Source organism: Rhineura floridana, chromosome 1 (assembly GCF_030035675.1).
Source record: "Rhineura floridana isolate rRhiFlo1 chromosome 1, rRhiFlo1.hap2, whole genome shotgun sequence".
Classification (NCBI taxonomy): domain Eukaryota; kingdom Metazoa; phylum Chordata; class Lepidosauria; order Squamata; family Rhineuridae; genus Rhineura; species Rhineura floridana.
In genome coordinates, this window is record NC_084480.1 from 110,190,674 (window position 1) to 110,202,969 (window position 12,296).

General features: G+C 42.8%; 1 protein-coding gene across 6 annotated transcripts in view; it reads left to right on the forward strand.

The window, feature by feature from the left end:
• The window catches only part of JAK2 (Janus kinase 2), a 144,918-nt gene that overhangs the window by 114,914 nt on the left and 17,708 nt on the right, over positions 1-12,296 (forward strand). For all 6 annotated transcript variants that reach the window (XM_061629324.1, XM_061629326.1, XM_061629331.1 and 3 more), the window contains 3 exons: positions 6,554-6,681; positions 10,424-10,562; positions 11,901-12,052. In XM_061629324.1, coding sequence (XP_061485308.1) covers positions 6,554-6,681; positions 10,424-10,562; positions 11,901-12,052 — 419 coding nt within the window. The remainder of the gene's footprint in view (positions 1-6,553; positions 6,682-10,423; positions 10,563-11,900; positions 12,053-12,296) is intronic.

Genomic DNA, 12,296 nt, shown 5'->3' on the forward strand with positions numbered 1-12,296 from the left:
CATTTTAGAATGAAAGCTTGACAGTCCAGAAATTAAGCTGACTCACCCAGAGTCCCGGAGAGGACCCAAAAAAACTGGAGTCTCTGGCTGAAAAGCAGACACCTGGCAACCCTATTTACCATAGATTTTCCCCTCACTTTTTGCCAGTAGTTCAGAATGTTGACCAATTCAAAGTAATAAGCATTAGCATTTTATGCAGACTAGCTTCCAGAATTCAGACCATTACACTGCCACATTGCCCACTCTACCACATGTCTGAGTTTTGTTGACATCACTGTCATAAAAGGCAGCTGCTACCAAAGCGCCCTAGACAGGACGAAATCAACTGACCATTAGACATACATTCATGCCAGTAGCTACCATCCTGACCATATTAAGAGATCCATTGTATACACTCAAGCTATGTGCTACAACAGCATCTATCATTGAAAAGAGACTATAGGTTTATGCATATTGCAAAGATACCTAATTTATAGACATCCTCCATTTTTGCATGCAGTGCATAATAATACCACCCAAATATTGTAGTTACTCTATCTGCATATTAGTGACTATCTGACCTTGCTTCTGTCCATTCCTACATTTGGTAAGTTGGCTTTAATTATGAAGGCTCATATAGAAAATCAAAATTAAGCTATCATTTAATCTAGAGCAGTGGTTCCCAACCTTTATGAGCATGGGACCCCCTTTATAAGCTGAATTTTTTTGTGATCCCCTCCCCCCAGGGAGGCAGGCTGGCTGCCAGGAAGGAAGGGGGAAAGCAGCCTTTCTTTGCAGCCTTGCTTCTTTTTGCTTCACAAAAAGCCCCCTGATCTCATTATAAGCAAGGGTGTTGCCAGTAGCAGCAGTGCAAGGAGACAGGAATCAGTGATAGTAATCCCCTCTTCTTCCTGGTAGCTCCACCCTCAGCCTCCTTTGGCATCTGCCATGTATTTTATAGGCAGATGCCTGCCCTTAGTGCGCCTGAAAGATGCTCTGGCGCTTCAGCAAAAGGCCTCCCCTCTTGTTTGGAGCAAGGGGGAGGTGTCATCTGCAGCGGCAGTGGAAAGCAGACAGTGTAGAAGGAGTGAAGGCTTTTAAAAATAAATAAATAATTCATTTCTTTACTGTTCACGGCCCCCTCTGGATTACTTCGTGGCCCCCCTGGGGGTCCCGGCCCCGAGGTCGGGAACCACTGATCTAGAGCAACGATTGAGAAAAACTAAGTCTGCTTCCGATCAAACACAGGCTAGAGCCCATTTTTGAGCCTATTGTGGCAGTGATGGCAGCGAAGAAAGGGCACTTCTCTGCCACCATTGCATCTGCTTAGTGTTGCCCAGCAATGCTTTTTTGGGTGGTCCGGGCTCTTTTGGGCTCTGGCCCTACATTAGACTCAGAGCCCTTAGTCACTTGCTGTGACATGTTGCGAGGCACTTTGCAGATAAAATTGCTTGCATTCGGACTGACTTGGACTTCTCATTAACTACAGTAGTGCCAGATGTCCCCGAAACTTCCTCTTGTCATTTTTGTATGGATACTTTTCAGCTTGTAAAGCCTGAGGATGTGGACAGGATTCTGGAAGAATTGAGGGCCACTACTTGTTCCCTTGACCCTTGCCCATCCTGGTTAATCAAATCTGCCAGAGGGGGAGTGGCCGAGTGGTTGGCATATTTAATTAACACCTCCCTAAGGGAAGGTTCTATGCCAACATCGTTGAAGGAGATGGTGTAAGACCTTGGTCAAAAAAGCCTTCGTTAGACCCTGCGGATCCTAACTTCTGCCCAGTCTCTAATCTCCCCTTTCTGGGCAAGGTGATTGAGAGGATAGCTCCAAGTTTTCCTGGATGAATTGGACTATCTAGACCAGCCTTTCCCAACTAGTGGGCCACCAGGTGTTGTCGGACCACAACTTCCATCAGCCTCAGCCAGCATTGCCAATGGTCAGGAAAGATGGGAATTGTGGTCCAACAACATCTGGTGGCCCACTAGTTGGGAAACGCTGATCTAGACCCTTTTCAATCAGGCTTCAGGCCTGGCCATGGGACAGAGACTGCCTTGGTCGCCCTGCTTGATGACCTACGCAGGGCATCAGACAGGGGGAGTGCATCCTTGTTGGTGCTGCTGGACCTCTCGGCAGCCTTTGATACGATCAACCATGGTATCCTTCTGGACTGTCTAGCTGGGATGGGATTGGGAGGCACTGTTTTATGGTGGCTCTGGTCCTACCTGACAGACAGGACCCAGAAAGTGTTGCTGGGAGACTACTGCTTGACCCCCTGGCCGTTGGCCTGTGGGGTACCGCAAGGTTCCATTCTGTTTCCCATGCTCTTTAACACTTATATGAAACCACTGGGAGAGGTCATCAGGAGATCTGGAGTACAATGTCATCAATATGCTGTTGACAGTCAGTTCTATCTCTCCCTACCACCTGATTGCAGGGAGGGAGTGCTCATCCTAAATTGGTGCCTGGAGGCTGTGAAGGGCTGGATGTGGGCTAACAAACTGAAACTTAATCCAGACAAGGAGGAAGTACTGCTGGTCAAGGGAAAAACTGTACCAGGGACGGGGTTGCAACCTGTTCTGGATGGGGTTGCACTCCCCTTGAAGGAGCAGGTCTGCAGTTTGGGAATCCTCCTGGATCCTGCCCTGCTGCTTGAATATCAGGTGGCTGTGGTAGCCAGGAGTGCTTTTGGCCAACTCAAACTGGTCTACCAGCTGTGTCTGTTCCTGGAGGCAGTTGACTTGGCCGTAGTGACACATGCATTGGTGACATCGAGGCTTGATTACTGTAACACACTCTATGTGGGGCTGCTTTGAAAACGGATCAGAAATTGCAGTTGGTTCAAAATGCAGCAGCCAGAATGTTAACTGGAGCATGGCTCAGGGAGCATATTACCCCTGTGCTTTATTGACTCCACTGGCTCCCAATTTGCTTCCGGGCCCAATTCAAAGTGCTGGTTCTGACCTTTAAAGCCCTGAATGGCCTTGGATCAATGTACCTGAGGGACCGCTTACTCCCATATGTACCTGCCTGGGATTTAAGATCATCTGCCTCTGGTCTCCTCTGCATGCCTGGAGTGAAAGATGTTAGATTGACAGGCACGCGGGAGAGAGCTTTTTCAGCTGTGGCCCCCAAGCTTTGGAATACTCTACCCCAAGAAGTTCATTCTGCTCCCTCCCTGTTGGTTTTCCGGAGACTTCTGAAAACGATCTTGTTCCGGAGAGCCTTTGGGAGGGATCGAAGGTAGAGCCTGACACTGCTTTTAGGCCTTCTGCGTTAAATTTTACCTTTGTAGTTCCTTTAGTACCAATCCCTATGTGTGTGTGTGTGTGTGTAGTATTTTATGTATTTTAATTGTATTTTATGTATTTTAAATTTATTTTAATGTTTTTGTGATTTTACTGTTCACAATTTTATTATGTACATGTTTTGTTTTATTTTTGTAAGCCTTTCTGAATGCCCTATTATAGGGTAGAAGGGCGGGATAGAAATATTTTAAATAAATAAATATTAGGGGCACTCTATCCCCATTTGACTCCAACCCCCCACCTCCACCATGGCACAGATGGGTTACGTGAGGAGGAATCTGTTGCCACTGAGCAATGGATGCTTCTGTGTAGGGAGACAGGAAAGAAACTGCTGGTAGCCAATTGTTTATGGTACGAAGGCTGTAGGTATAATACCCTCACTTAATGTTTTTGAGGGGAAAGGGGAAACAATCTTAAAGGATGCCATTGCAAATAATTATTTTTTAATATGATCTCCTTCACCTATCATCAGTGGAGGCTGGGGAGAAGACATTACCAAATGTATGTTATTAATCTACAGATCAGTGTTCACTTTTGATGGCCTTATTTGGGGTGTTTTTAGCATATGTTTTTTAAAGCCAGATAGGTCTTGGACCTTCTCTTATTAAAATGATGCATGGGAGGTGAATATCTCTGGAACTTGACATCCCCCAAATAGCGAGGTTTTACTTGTTTAAAACAATTGCATCTATAGCTCAACAGCAATACTGGGCTGGATCCAGACATGCAGCGCAATCCTACTCCTGTCTATTCAGAAGTAAGCCCCACTGTTTTCAATATAGCTTTTGCCCAGGTAATTCAACTCCTCCTCCCAGTGCCAATCCTTTTTTTGGAGGGGGGGCAGCATACCAAAGAACAACAACAATGCAGGTTTCATTCAACTTTCGTAATATCTGGAAAAAAACACCAAAAAAATGAGGGGAGGGAGAGAAAAAGAGATAGAAGGGGGTAGGAAAAGAGGAAAGCCAAAGAAGAGAATCCAAGAGGTGGATTGATTCCATAAAGGAAGCCACAGACCTGAACTTACAAGATCTGAACAGGGTGGTTCATAACAGATGCTCTTGGAGGTCGCTGATTCATAGGGTCGCCGTAAGTCATAGTCGACTTGAAGGCGCATAACAACAAAAAGGAACATTATCAAATAAAGTGACATTTAGATTCTAATATGTAGTCTTTCAGTATATACTGTCAATGTATTAAATGTATATTAGATATAATTTTCATAGCTTCATTTCAAGAACTTTTCAGTTTCTTAAAATCCAGAATTTATTGCATTTTTAAATGGAACAATTGATACCAAATGTTTTCAGGATCAAAGCTTATGGAAGCACTAATTATTTCTCCTGTAGTGTAGCTGGATCATCAAAATCTCTGCCAGTGGTTGGAAACTAGACTGACTTGAACCAACCTACAATACAGCAAAAAGGCAAGGACTAAAGTGCTTCCTTCCTCAACCCTATCCATTTACTGTGATCACAGTACTTACAACTGGTTGAGCCCAAACCCTCTACACTGACTCTCCTAGATAGGCAGATAGCAAATTTGCAGAAATGAGGGGTTTTTGCAGCTTCCTTTACCTCACTGAGCTAGATACAAGGTGGCCGATTACTGAAAAACAGATCCTTTCAGCCACTGAAGACAGGTGTAAGTGAGAAGTGGACCAAGTGGGAAGCAACTTCAGTCCAGATTTGACTCAAGAGCTTCCAGCTGCTTATTGTGAATTTAAGTACTAAGAGTGGGATGCCCTGAGATGTGTTGGATTTCACACTGCTATAAGAATCTACAGTTTTATTATCTTCAGGTCTTTGAAAGGTTAGCTAGTATAAGGATGTCAGAGCAGAAGAAGAAAAAAGATTTTGAAGCTGCCTTAAAAAAAGTAGAGGGGTATGTGTGCGTGTAACAGAGAGAGAGGGGCCATATTAACCTTTAATAAAGATCAGGAAAAGAATGAAGTAGCACTTTTTCTTCCTACATACATAAAAATGTAAGCCTTATGCAGTTTGCTTGGCTGCAGTTTGCTTGGCCACACACAGGTGGTGCCGCAAACTACACTGTGTTGGAATGTGGTGGATCGTCAGTCCAAGCAAACCATGGAGAGACAGCCAAACAGGCTGCAGCAACCCACCCTCCAGCTCCTCAACCTGCCAGCCATAGGGCCTCTGCCTCTGAGAATCTGCTGCTGCTGCTGCTGAAGAAACCACCCAGCTTCAACAAAGCCAACACGACCTCCAGAATGTGCGACACAGGAATGGCACTGGGGAGCTACAGAGAGATCAAGAAACCAGTTCTTTCTTTCCTTTCCCCTCCTCTGACTAAGGCAGGGGTTTTTTCTGGCAAATATCTGTCTGGAGGGAAAAGAGGCGTTTAGCATATTGAACAGGTTGCCTACCTTACAATGCTTGAATGGGAACGATGCTATGTGGAGTGGCCACCTGCCATTGAAGAGCATGGGCATTGCGAGCCTGCATAATGTGATAAATACCTTTCCTGCCTTCAGGCAAGCCTCAGTGCCTGGCTGAGGCAATTCAAAAGGCAGCAAATGGCAGGGTCTTAAGATTAAAGATAATCAGCTGCAACTAGGTTCGGATATGAATGGACCAAATTGCTCTTCTAAGCAGAGACAACCACTTTAAATGTGCTTAATGCTGCTGCAGCATCTTTTAATTTTGAACTTGAGTAGGACAAGCAGCCTTCAAAATGCTGACAAAAGTGTGTGTGAGTACGTCAGTACAAGACGGGGGAGAGAAAACAAGTTGCAAAGAGATAGTTGCCAGTGTTTTCCAAAATTCCTGCTTTTGTTACGTTTCTTCAAGTCGATTATGACTTATGGCGACCCTATGAATCAGTGACCTCCAAGAGCATCTGTCATGAGCCACTCTGTTCAGGTCTTGTAAGTTCAGGTCTGTGGCTTCCTTTATGGAATCAATCCATCTCGTTTGGCCTTCCTCTTTTTCTATTCCCTTCTGTTTTTCCCAGCATTATTGTCTTTTCTAGTGAATGTTCCTTTTTATGTGGTTGCATTCTCTGTACAGTAGAAAAAAGTTGTGTTGCTGACTTTATTAAAGCTTAATGATGAGTGATGGGGTGAAAGCTAGAAAACAGTTATATAATCTCTAGTTTGGTTCCCAAGAACTATTTATTAATTGTGTTGAGGAAATTCTACAGTGGAAGAGGAACAGTCATTTTCAAATGTGGCTAGAAAGCATTGTTGGTTTTAAATTCCATTGTTTTTATTAATTATTGTCTGCATATATGTTTCAAATCAGATATTCTGGTACAGGAGTATGTAAAATTTGGATCGTTGGATACTTATTTGAAAAAGAACAAAAGTTCTATAAATATCTTGTGGAAGCTGGAAGTTGCAAAGCAGTTGGCAATGGCAATGCATTTTTTGGTAAGTAGCTTACATTTGCTCCTAGTCAAATGCCACAACATAGGGCTTTATACCCCCCATCATTGATATTGGTAAACATTTTGCCTAATTCATATAAGCATACATACTTGTAAGATCCAGACTGTTTTCATAAACCATTTGTTCTCAGAATTACTCCTTTTAAATCTGGTATCTGAGCTGTGTGATATTATGATCTGAATTGAGCTGTTAGACAGATGCAGGAAACTCCTATTTTATCTAGGGGGAGGAAAGCAGGTTTATTTAAATTATAGAGAAGCTTGTAGCAATAGTTCTTTTACCCAGAAACAGGCATTGGATGGAGCCTGTCATCAGTTTTAGGTAATATCTTTCTCCTCTTTTTTCTTTCCTGGCAAACAGCACATTCTTCTCTCTGAAAGTACACAGGGTATGTGTGGAGCTTGTTCCAAATAGATTAAAACATCTGTGCACAAGTCTGCCATTCTCCTCTTTACTGTACTTCATGAACTACTGAACTGTTGCCACTTAATTCAAGCCAGGCATTCTGACCTTCAGAGGACCGTGTAAATTAGCCATTAAAAGCCTGATCTCAATTCCTTCTTATATTAGGGAAGGTGTGATGTGGGAGCAATAAGAACAAGAAGCACATTGAATTGGACTTGTAATAGGTCACAGATGTATTACCTATGCTTTGTGTATGACACAGGACCGTTGAGCATTTAACAGTTTATCTGCTGACACAGAAGCCCTAGCCTGTCAGTTGGGGGAACCTGAAATGAATGGATGCCTCATTCAGCAGATGTTGACCATCTGTAGGCACTTCTGGCTGCCAGCCTAGTTAAGCCAACTACCAGAAGTGAGCTTCTCTATGCCTCCTCCATCCAATGTAGTGTGCAGGGCTCAGATCCCACCCGCCTCTTGCTTATAGTCTCTACCCACCATCCACAGGTGCTTTTTGTTGGCTAGAAATAGGAAATCTTTACTTAAATTCTTCTGTGAATCTTTCCTATTTTGCCACCATCTAGTCTCTTTAGTTTAGTCAATGTAATTCATCCCATTATTTATTTATTTATTTATTTATTGCATTTATATACTGCCCCATAGGCAAAGCTCTCTGGGCGGTTTACAAAAATTAAACATTGAACATTAAAACAAATATACAATTTTAAGAAGCATACTTAAGAAGCAAGTTTAAAACCATGAAGCACAGATTAAACAAGTTAAAAGATCTGGGGTCAGAGCTCAGCACATGCTTTTAGAATGCCTGGGAGAAAAGGAAAGTCTTGATCTGGTGCTGAAAAGATAACAATGTTGGTGCCAGGCTAACTTCATCAGGAAGATCATTCCATAATTTGGTGGCCACCACTGAAAAGGCCCTCTCCCTTGTTGCCAGACTCCCAGCTTCGCTCTGAGTAGGTACCCAGAGAAGGACCTTTGATGTTGAGCGTAGTGTATGGGTGGGTTCTTGTCGGGAGAGGCATTTCGTCAGGTATTGCGGTCCCAAGCCGTGTAAGGCTTTATAATTCAAAACCAGCACCTTGAATCGGGCTCAGAAACATATAGGCAGCCTATGCAAGCAGGCCAGAATCAGTTTTATATGTTCGAACCGTCTGGTCCCTGTTACCAATTTGGCCTCTGCATTTTGCACAAGCTGCAGTTTCCGAACTGTCTTGAAAGGCAGCCCCACATAGAGCACATTCCAGTAATCTAATTTGTAGGTTACTGGAGCATGGACAACTGAACCCAGGCTATTCCTGTCCAGATAGGGGCATAGCTGGGCCACCAACCGAAGCTGGTAGAAGGCACTCCGTGCCACCGAGGCTACCTGAGCCTCAAGTGACAGAGATGGTTCTAGGAGAACCCCCAAGCTACGAACCTGCTCCTTCAGGGGGAGTGCAACCCCATCCAGAACAGGTTGGACATCCACCATCTGGTCAGAAGAACCACCCACTAGCAGCATCTCAGTCTTGTCTGGATTGAGCCTCAGTTTATTAGCCCTCATTCGTTGTCACAGCCAGACACCGGTTTAGCACATTGACAGCCTCACCTGGAGAAGATAAAAAGAAGAAGTAGAGCTGCGTGTCATCAGCATACTGAAGGCAACGCACTCCAAAACTCCTAATGACCACACCCAACAGTTTTATGTAGATGTTGAACAGCATGGGGGACAGAACTGACCACTATGGAACCCCATACTGGAGAATCCATGGGGCTGAGCAGTATTCCCCAAACACCACCTTCTGGAATCGGCCTGCCAAGTAGGAGCGGAACCACCACTATGCAGTCCCTCCCACTTTCCAACTAAGCCAGTTTTCCCAGAAGGATACCATGGTCAATGGTATTGAAAGATGCTAAGAGATCAAGGAAAATCAGCAATCACACTCCCCCTGTCTCTCTCCCGACAGAGGTCATCATACAGGGCGACCAAGGCTGTTTCCGTGCCAAAACCAGGCCCAAAACCCAACTGAAATGGATCCAGATTATCCGTCTTATTCAAGAATGTCTGGAGCTGGCCTGCAACCACTCATTCCAGGACTTTGCCCAGGAATGGAACATTTGCCACCGGCCTATAGTTATTAAGATTTTCCGGGTCCAGGGAAGATTTCTTCAGGAGTGGTCTCACTATCGCCTCTTTCAGGGGGCCCAGGACCACTCCATCTTGCAAAGAGATTAATCACTTCCCTGGCCCAGCCAGCTGTTCCATCCCTACTAGCTTTTATTAGTCAAGGGCAAGAATTCAGTACAGAAGTGGTTAATAAGATAAAAATGATACATAGATGGTGCTGGGTGGAGCCTTCAACTCAGCCTTTCCTGGACTCCTCTGGTTATTTGAAGAAAATTCACTGTTCATGTGCAAATTATAACTGAATCATAAATTGGAAATTTACGAATAATACTGCAGTCCTAAGCATGCGAACTTGAAAGTTCTTCATTAAAGTCAATAGGACTTACTCTGGAGAAAATACGTTTTAAGAAAGGAGTATTAATGTGAATATGTCATTATTTCTCTTTCAGAAATTTGTAGAACAAAGGCTTCTCCTCCCATAATGCATGTTGTCCCTTCTGTGCATCTCCCCTGCCCCCAATATTTTATTTCTGTTGCCACCACTGAATTTGTGTTCTTCAGGTTGTTGATGCACTGTAAAGGCATTATTAGCCTCCTTTAAGAGACTCATTTCTTAACTTCATGGTATGACGAGTCTGCATTGGAATATACTTAGTTTAGTAAGGATGTGCACAGTTATATCTACCTACATTCCTGTCATACTCAAGATTTAAACTTCATTGATATTGAATGGGCACATTGTACACCTTTTATTAAATTATCTACTAATCACAAGCAGACTTATCCATAAAGTTTCTCTCAATTTATGGTCCATACTCAGAAACTTAAGGGTGGAAGCAAAGTATTGCTTCCCAAGAGCAGGGATTGTCTCTTCAGCGAGTTCAGTAATGCTATGCTGAGCTTTCCTACATATGGAAGGCAATAGGACAGAATCCACTTGCTCATTGTGCATATTTGAGTCCCAGAAGTTTTGGCAGGAGAATAGTGTTCTTACTCAAATCAGTGACACGTTCGGATATGGTAATCTGTTTCCATTGCATGTAAAAATTAAAACTTCCATGTTTTTGTGTTTTGTATTTTGAAATAATTGTAATAGTATCTACATATGTAAAAATGTCAGCTTGAAATGCAGTTAAGGGTTGGCAATTGATCGGTGTTTGGGAGGAAAAAATAAGCAATTCTGTTTGTCTTTATCAGGAAGATAAAAACCTTGTTCATGGGAATGTGTGTGCCAAAAATATCTTACTTATCAGAGAAGAAGACAGGAAATCTGGGAACCTTCCTTTTATCAAGCTTAGTGATCCTGGTATCAGCATTACCGTTTTGCCAAAAGACAGTAAGTCTCTGACTCATCTCTTTCAGCAGTTCATCTACCACCTTGAAAATGTCAGTGAGTGGTTATCTCTTCCTCTCATTGCACAGATTTATTTTATTTCAACAAGTACCACAGTTCTTTTGGGGGAAGCCATGAATCTTCCACAAGTGTGGGGCATGCTTTTATTATTATGTTGCTAACATCATTTGCTACTTGAAACTGTAGATCTTTATTTATGTGCCAGCAGGTATACCTATCAACAAAATGAACTCATATTATATTGAAACCTGTATGAGAACACACCTGGGAATTGAAATCCAATAGAATAGACCCACTTATTTCAATTCTCAAAGAGTGATAGCCAAGATACGTTTATCACCTTTTGCGAATCTCCATCTTACACTTGGAAAACTACGGATCTAGTTCAGGAGTAGTCAGTGTGGCTCCCTTCATATATTACTAGACTCCAGCTGCCATCAGACTCAGCCAGCGTGACCGCTGGTTGGGGATGATAGGAGTTAAAGTCCAACAACATCTGGACAGTACCACATGGACTGTCCCTGGTCTGTTTTGTTGACTTAAAGTATTTTTACCTCACTGTTATGCTGAAGAGTTATGTGAAATACCCTGTCTCTGCCTACAAAAGCTTATGTTGAATTCTTTGGGATCAGGATTTTAACTGGAGGAAGCAAGAGAATAAATCTTTCGTTTTTGTTTCTCTTTATCTTTGTATTGTTCCTCAACCTGAAGGTGTAGATGGAAGACTCTGGCATGTTTCTTCCAGAATAAGAAAGCGTACAGCTTTTAACATGAAATGCTGCTTTGAAAAGGTCCAAACTGGGCATCCTAGTTCCTTGGCAAACAAGCTTACATTTAGTAGCTATTTTTTCTTAGATGCTGTGAAAACTCTCCTCAGAGGAAACAACTATGAAATACATAGTACATATGAGTGTGTGTAATGGTCACAGTCTGGTGACTCCAATACATGCATTTAATTTCAGATTATGAGCAGAACTGTTTGTGCTAGTACCTCTGTGCATCTGCAGAATGTTTCTGATAAAAGATCTTTTATTTTAGTCTTCAGTTTATGCCTACTGTGTTTGGTGAACATTTCTAAAATACCTCATATAAGTCATATGCATGGAGCTTCAGGTTTGGGGTTGTTTCGCCCCCCCCCCCGTCATTTACAAGTACTAAAGAATTTTATTTTGATTAGAATATCTATAGACCATCTTTCCACAAAAAGTTCTCTGAGGCTTACATAATATAATTGGGCAGCAACTAAAACATCTTAAAAATAATGCAAACGTTTTTTAAATTGTTAGTAATAAGTCACCCTTTTGCTTCATGATTGTCTAGTTCTTCTTGAGAGAATACCATGGATTCCACCAGAATGCATTGAAAATCTGAAGCAGCTGAGTTTGGCAATGGACAAGTGGAGTTTTGGGACCACTCTGTGGGAAATCTGCAGTGGGGGAGACAAGCCTCTTGGTGCACTGGATTCTCAGAGAGTAAGTACCATGTGAAGTTGAACATTTCTGTGGCATGCAGTGATTGGCATAAGGCTCTTTTAAAATGTCTGGATGTAGCTTCTTCAATGTGATTCTGCTGTACTTGAGGTTTAATGTTCAGGAAAAATTTCTTGACCTACTGAGAAGTGCCATTTCTCTGCCTCCTTTCCTGACCTTTCATCAGCGGTAATTCAGAACCACTTAACATACTGCAACAAAGACTATATACCATGTGGGAGGTGTA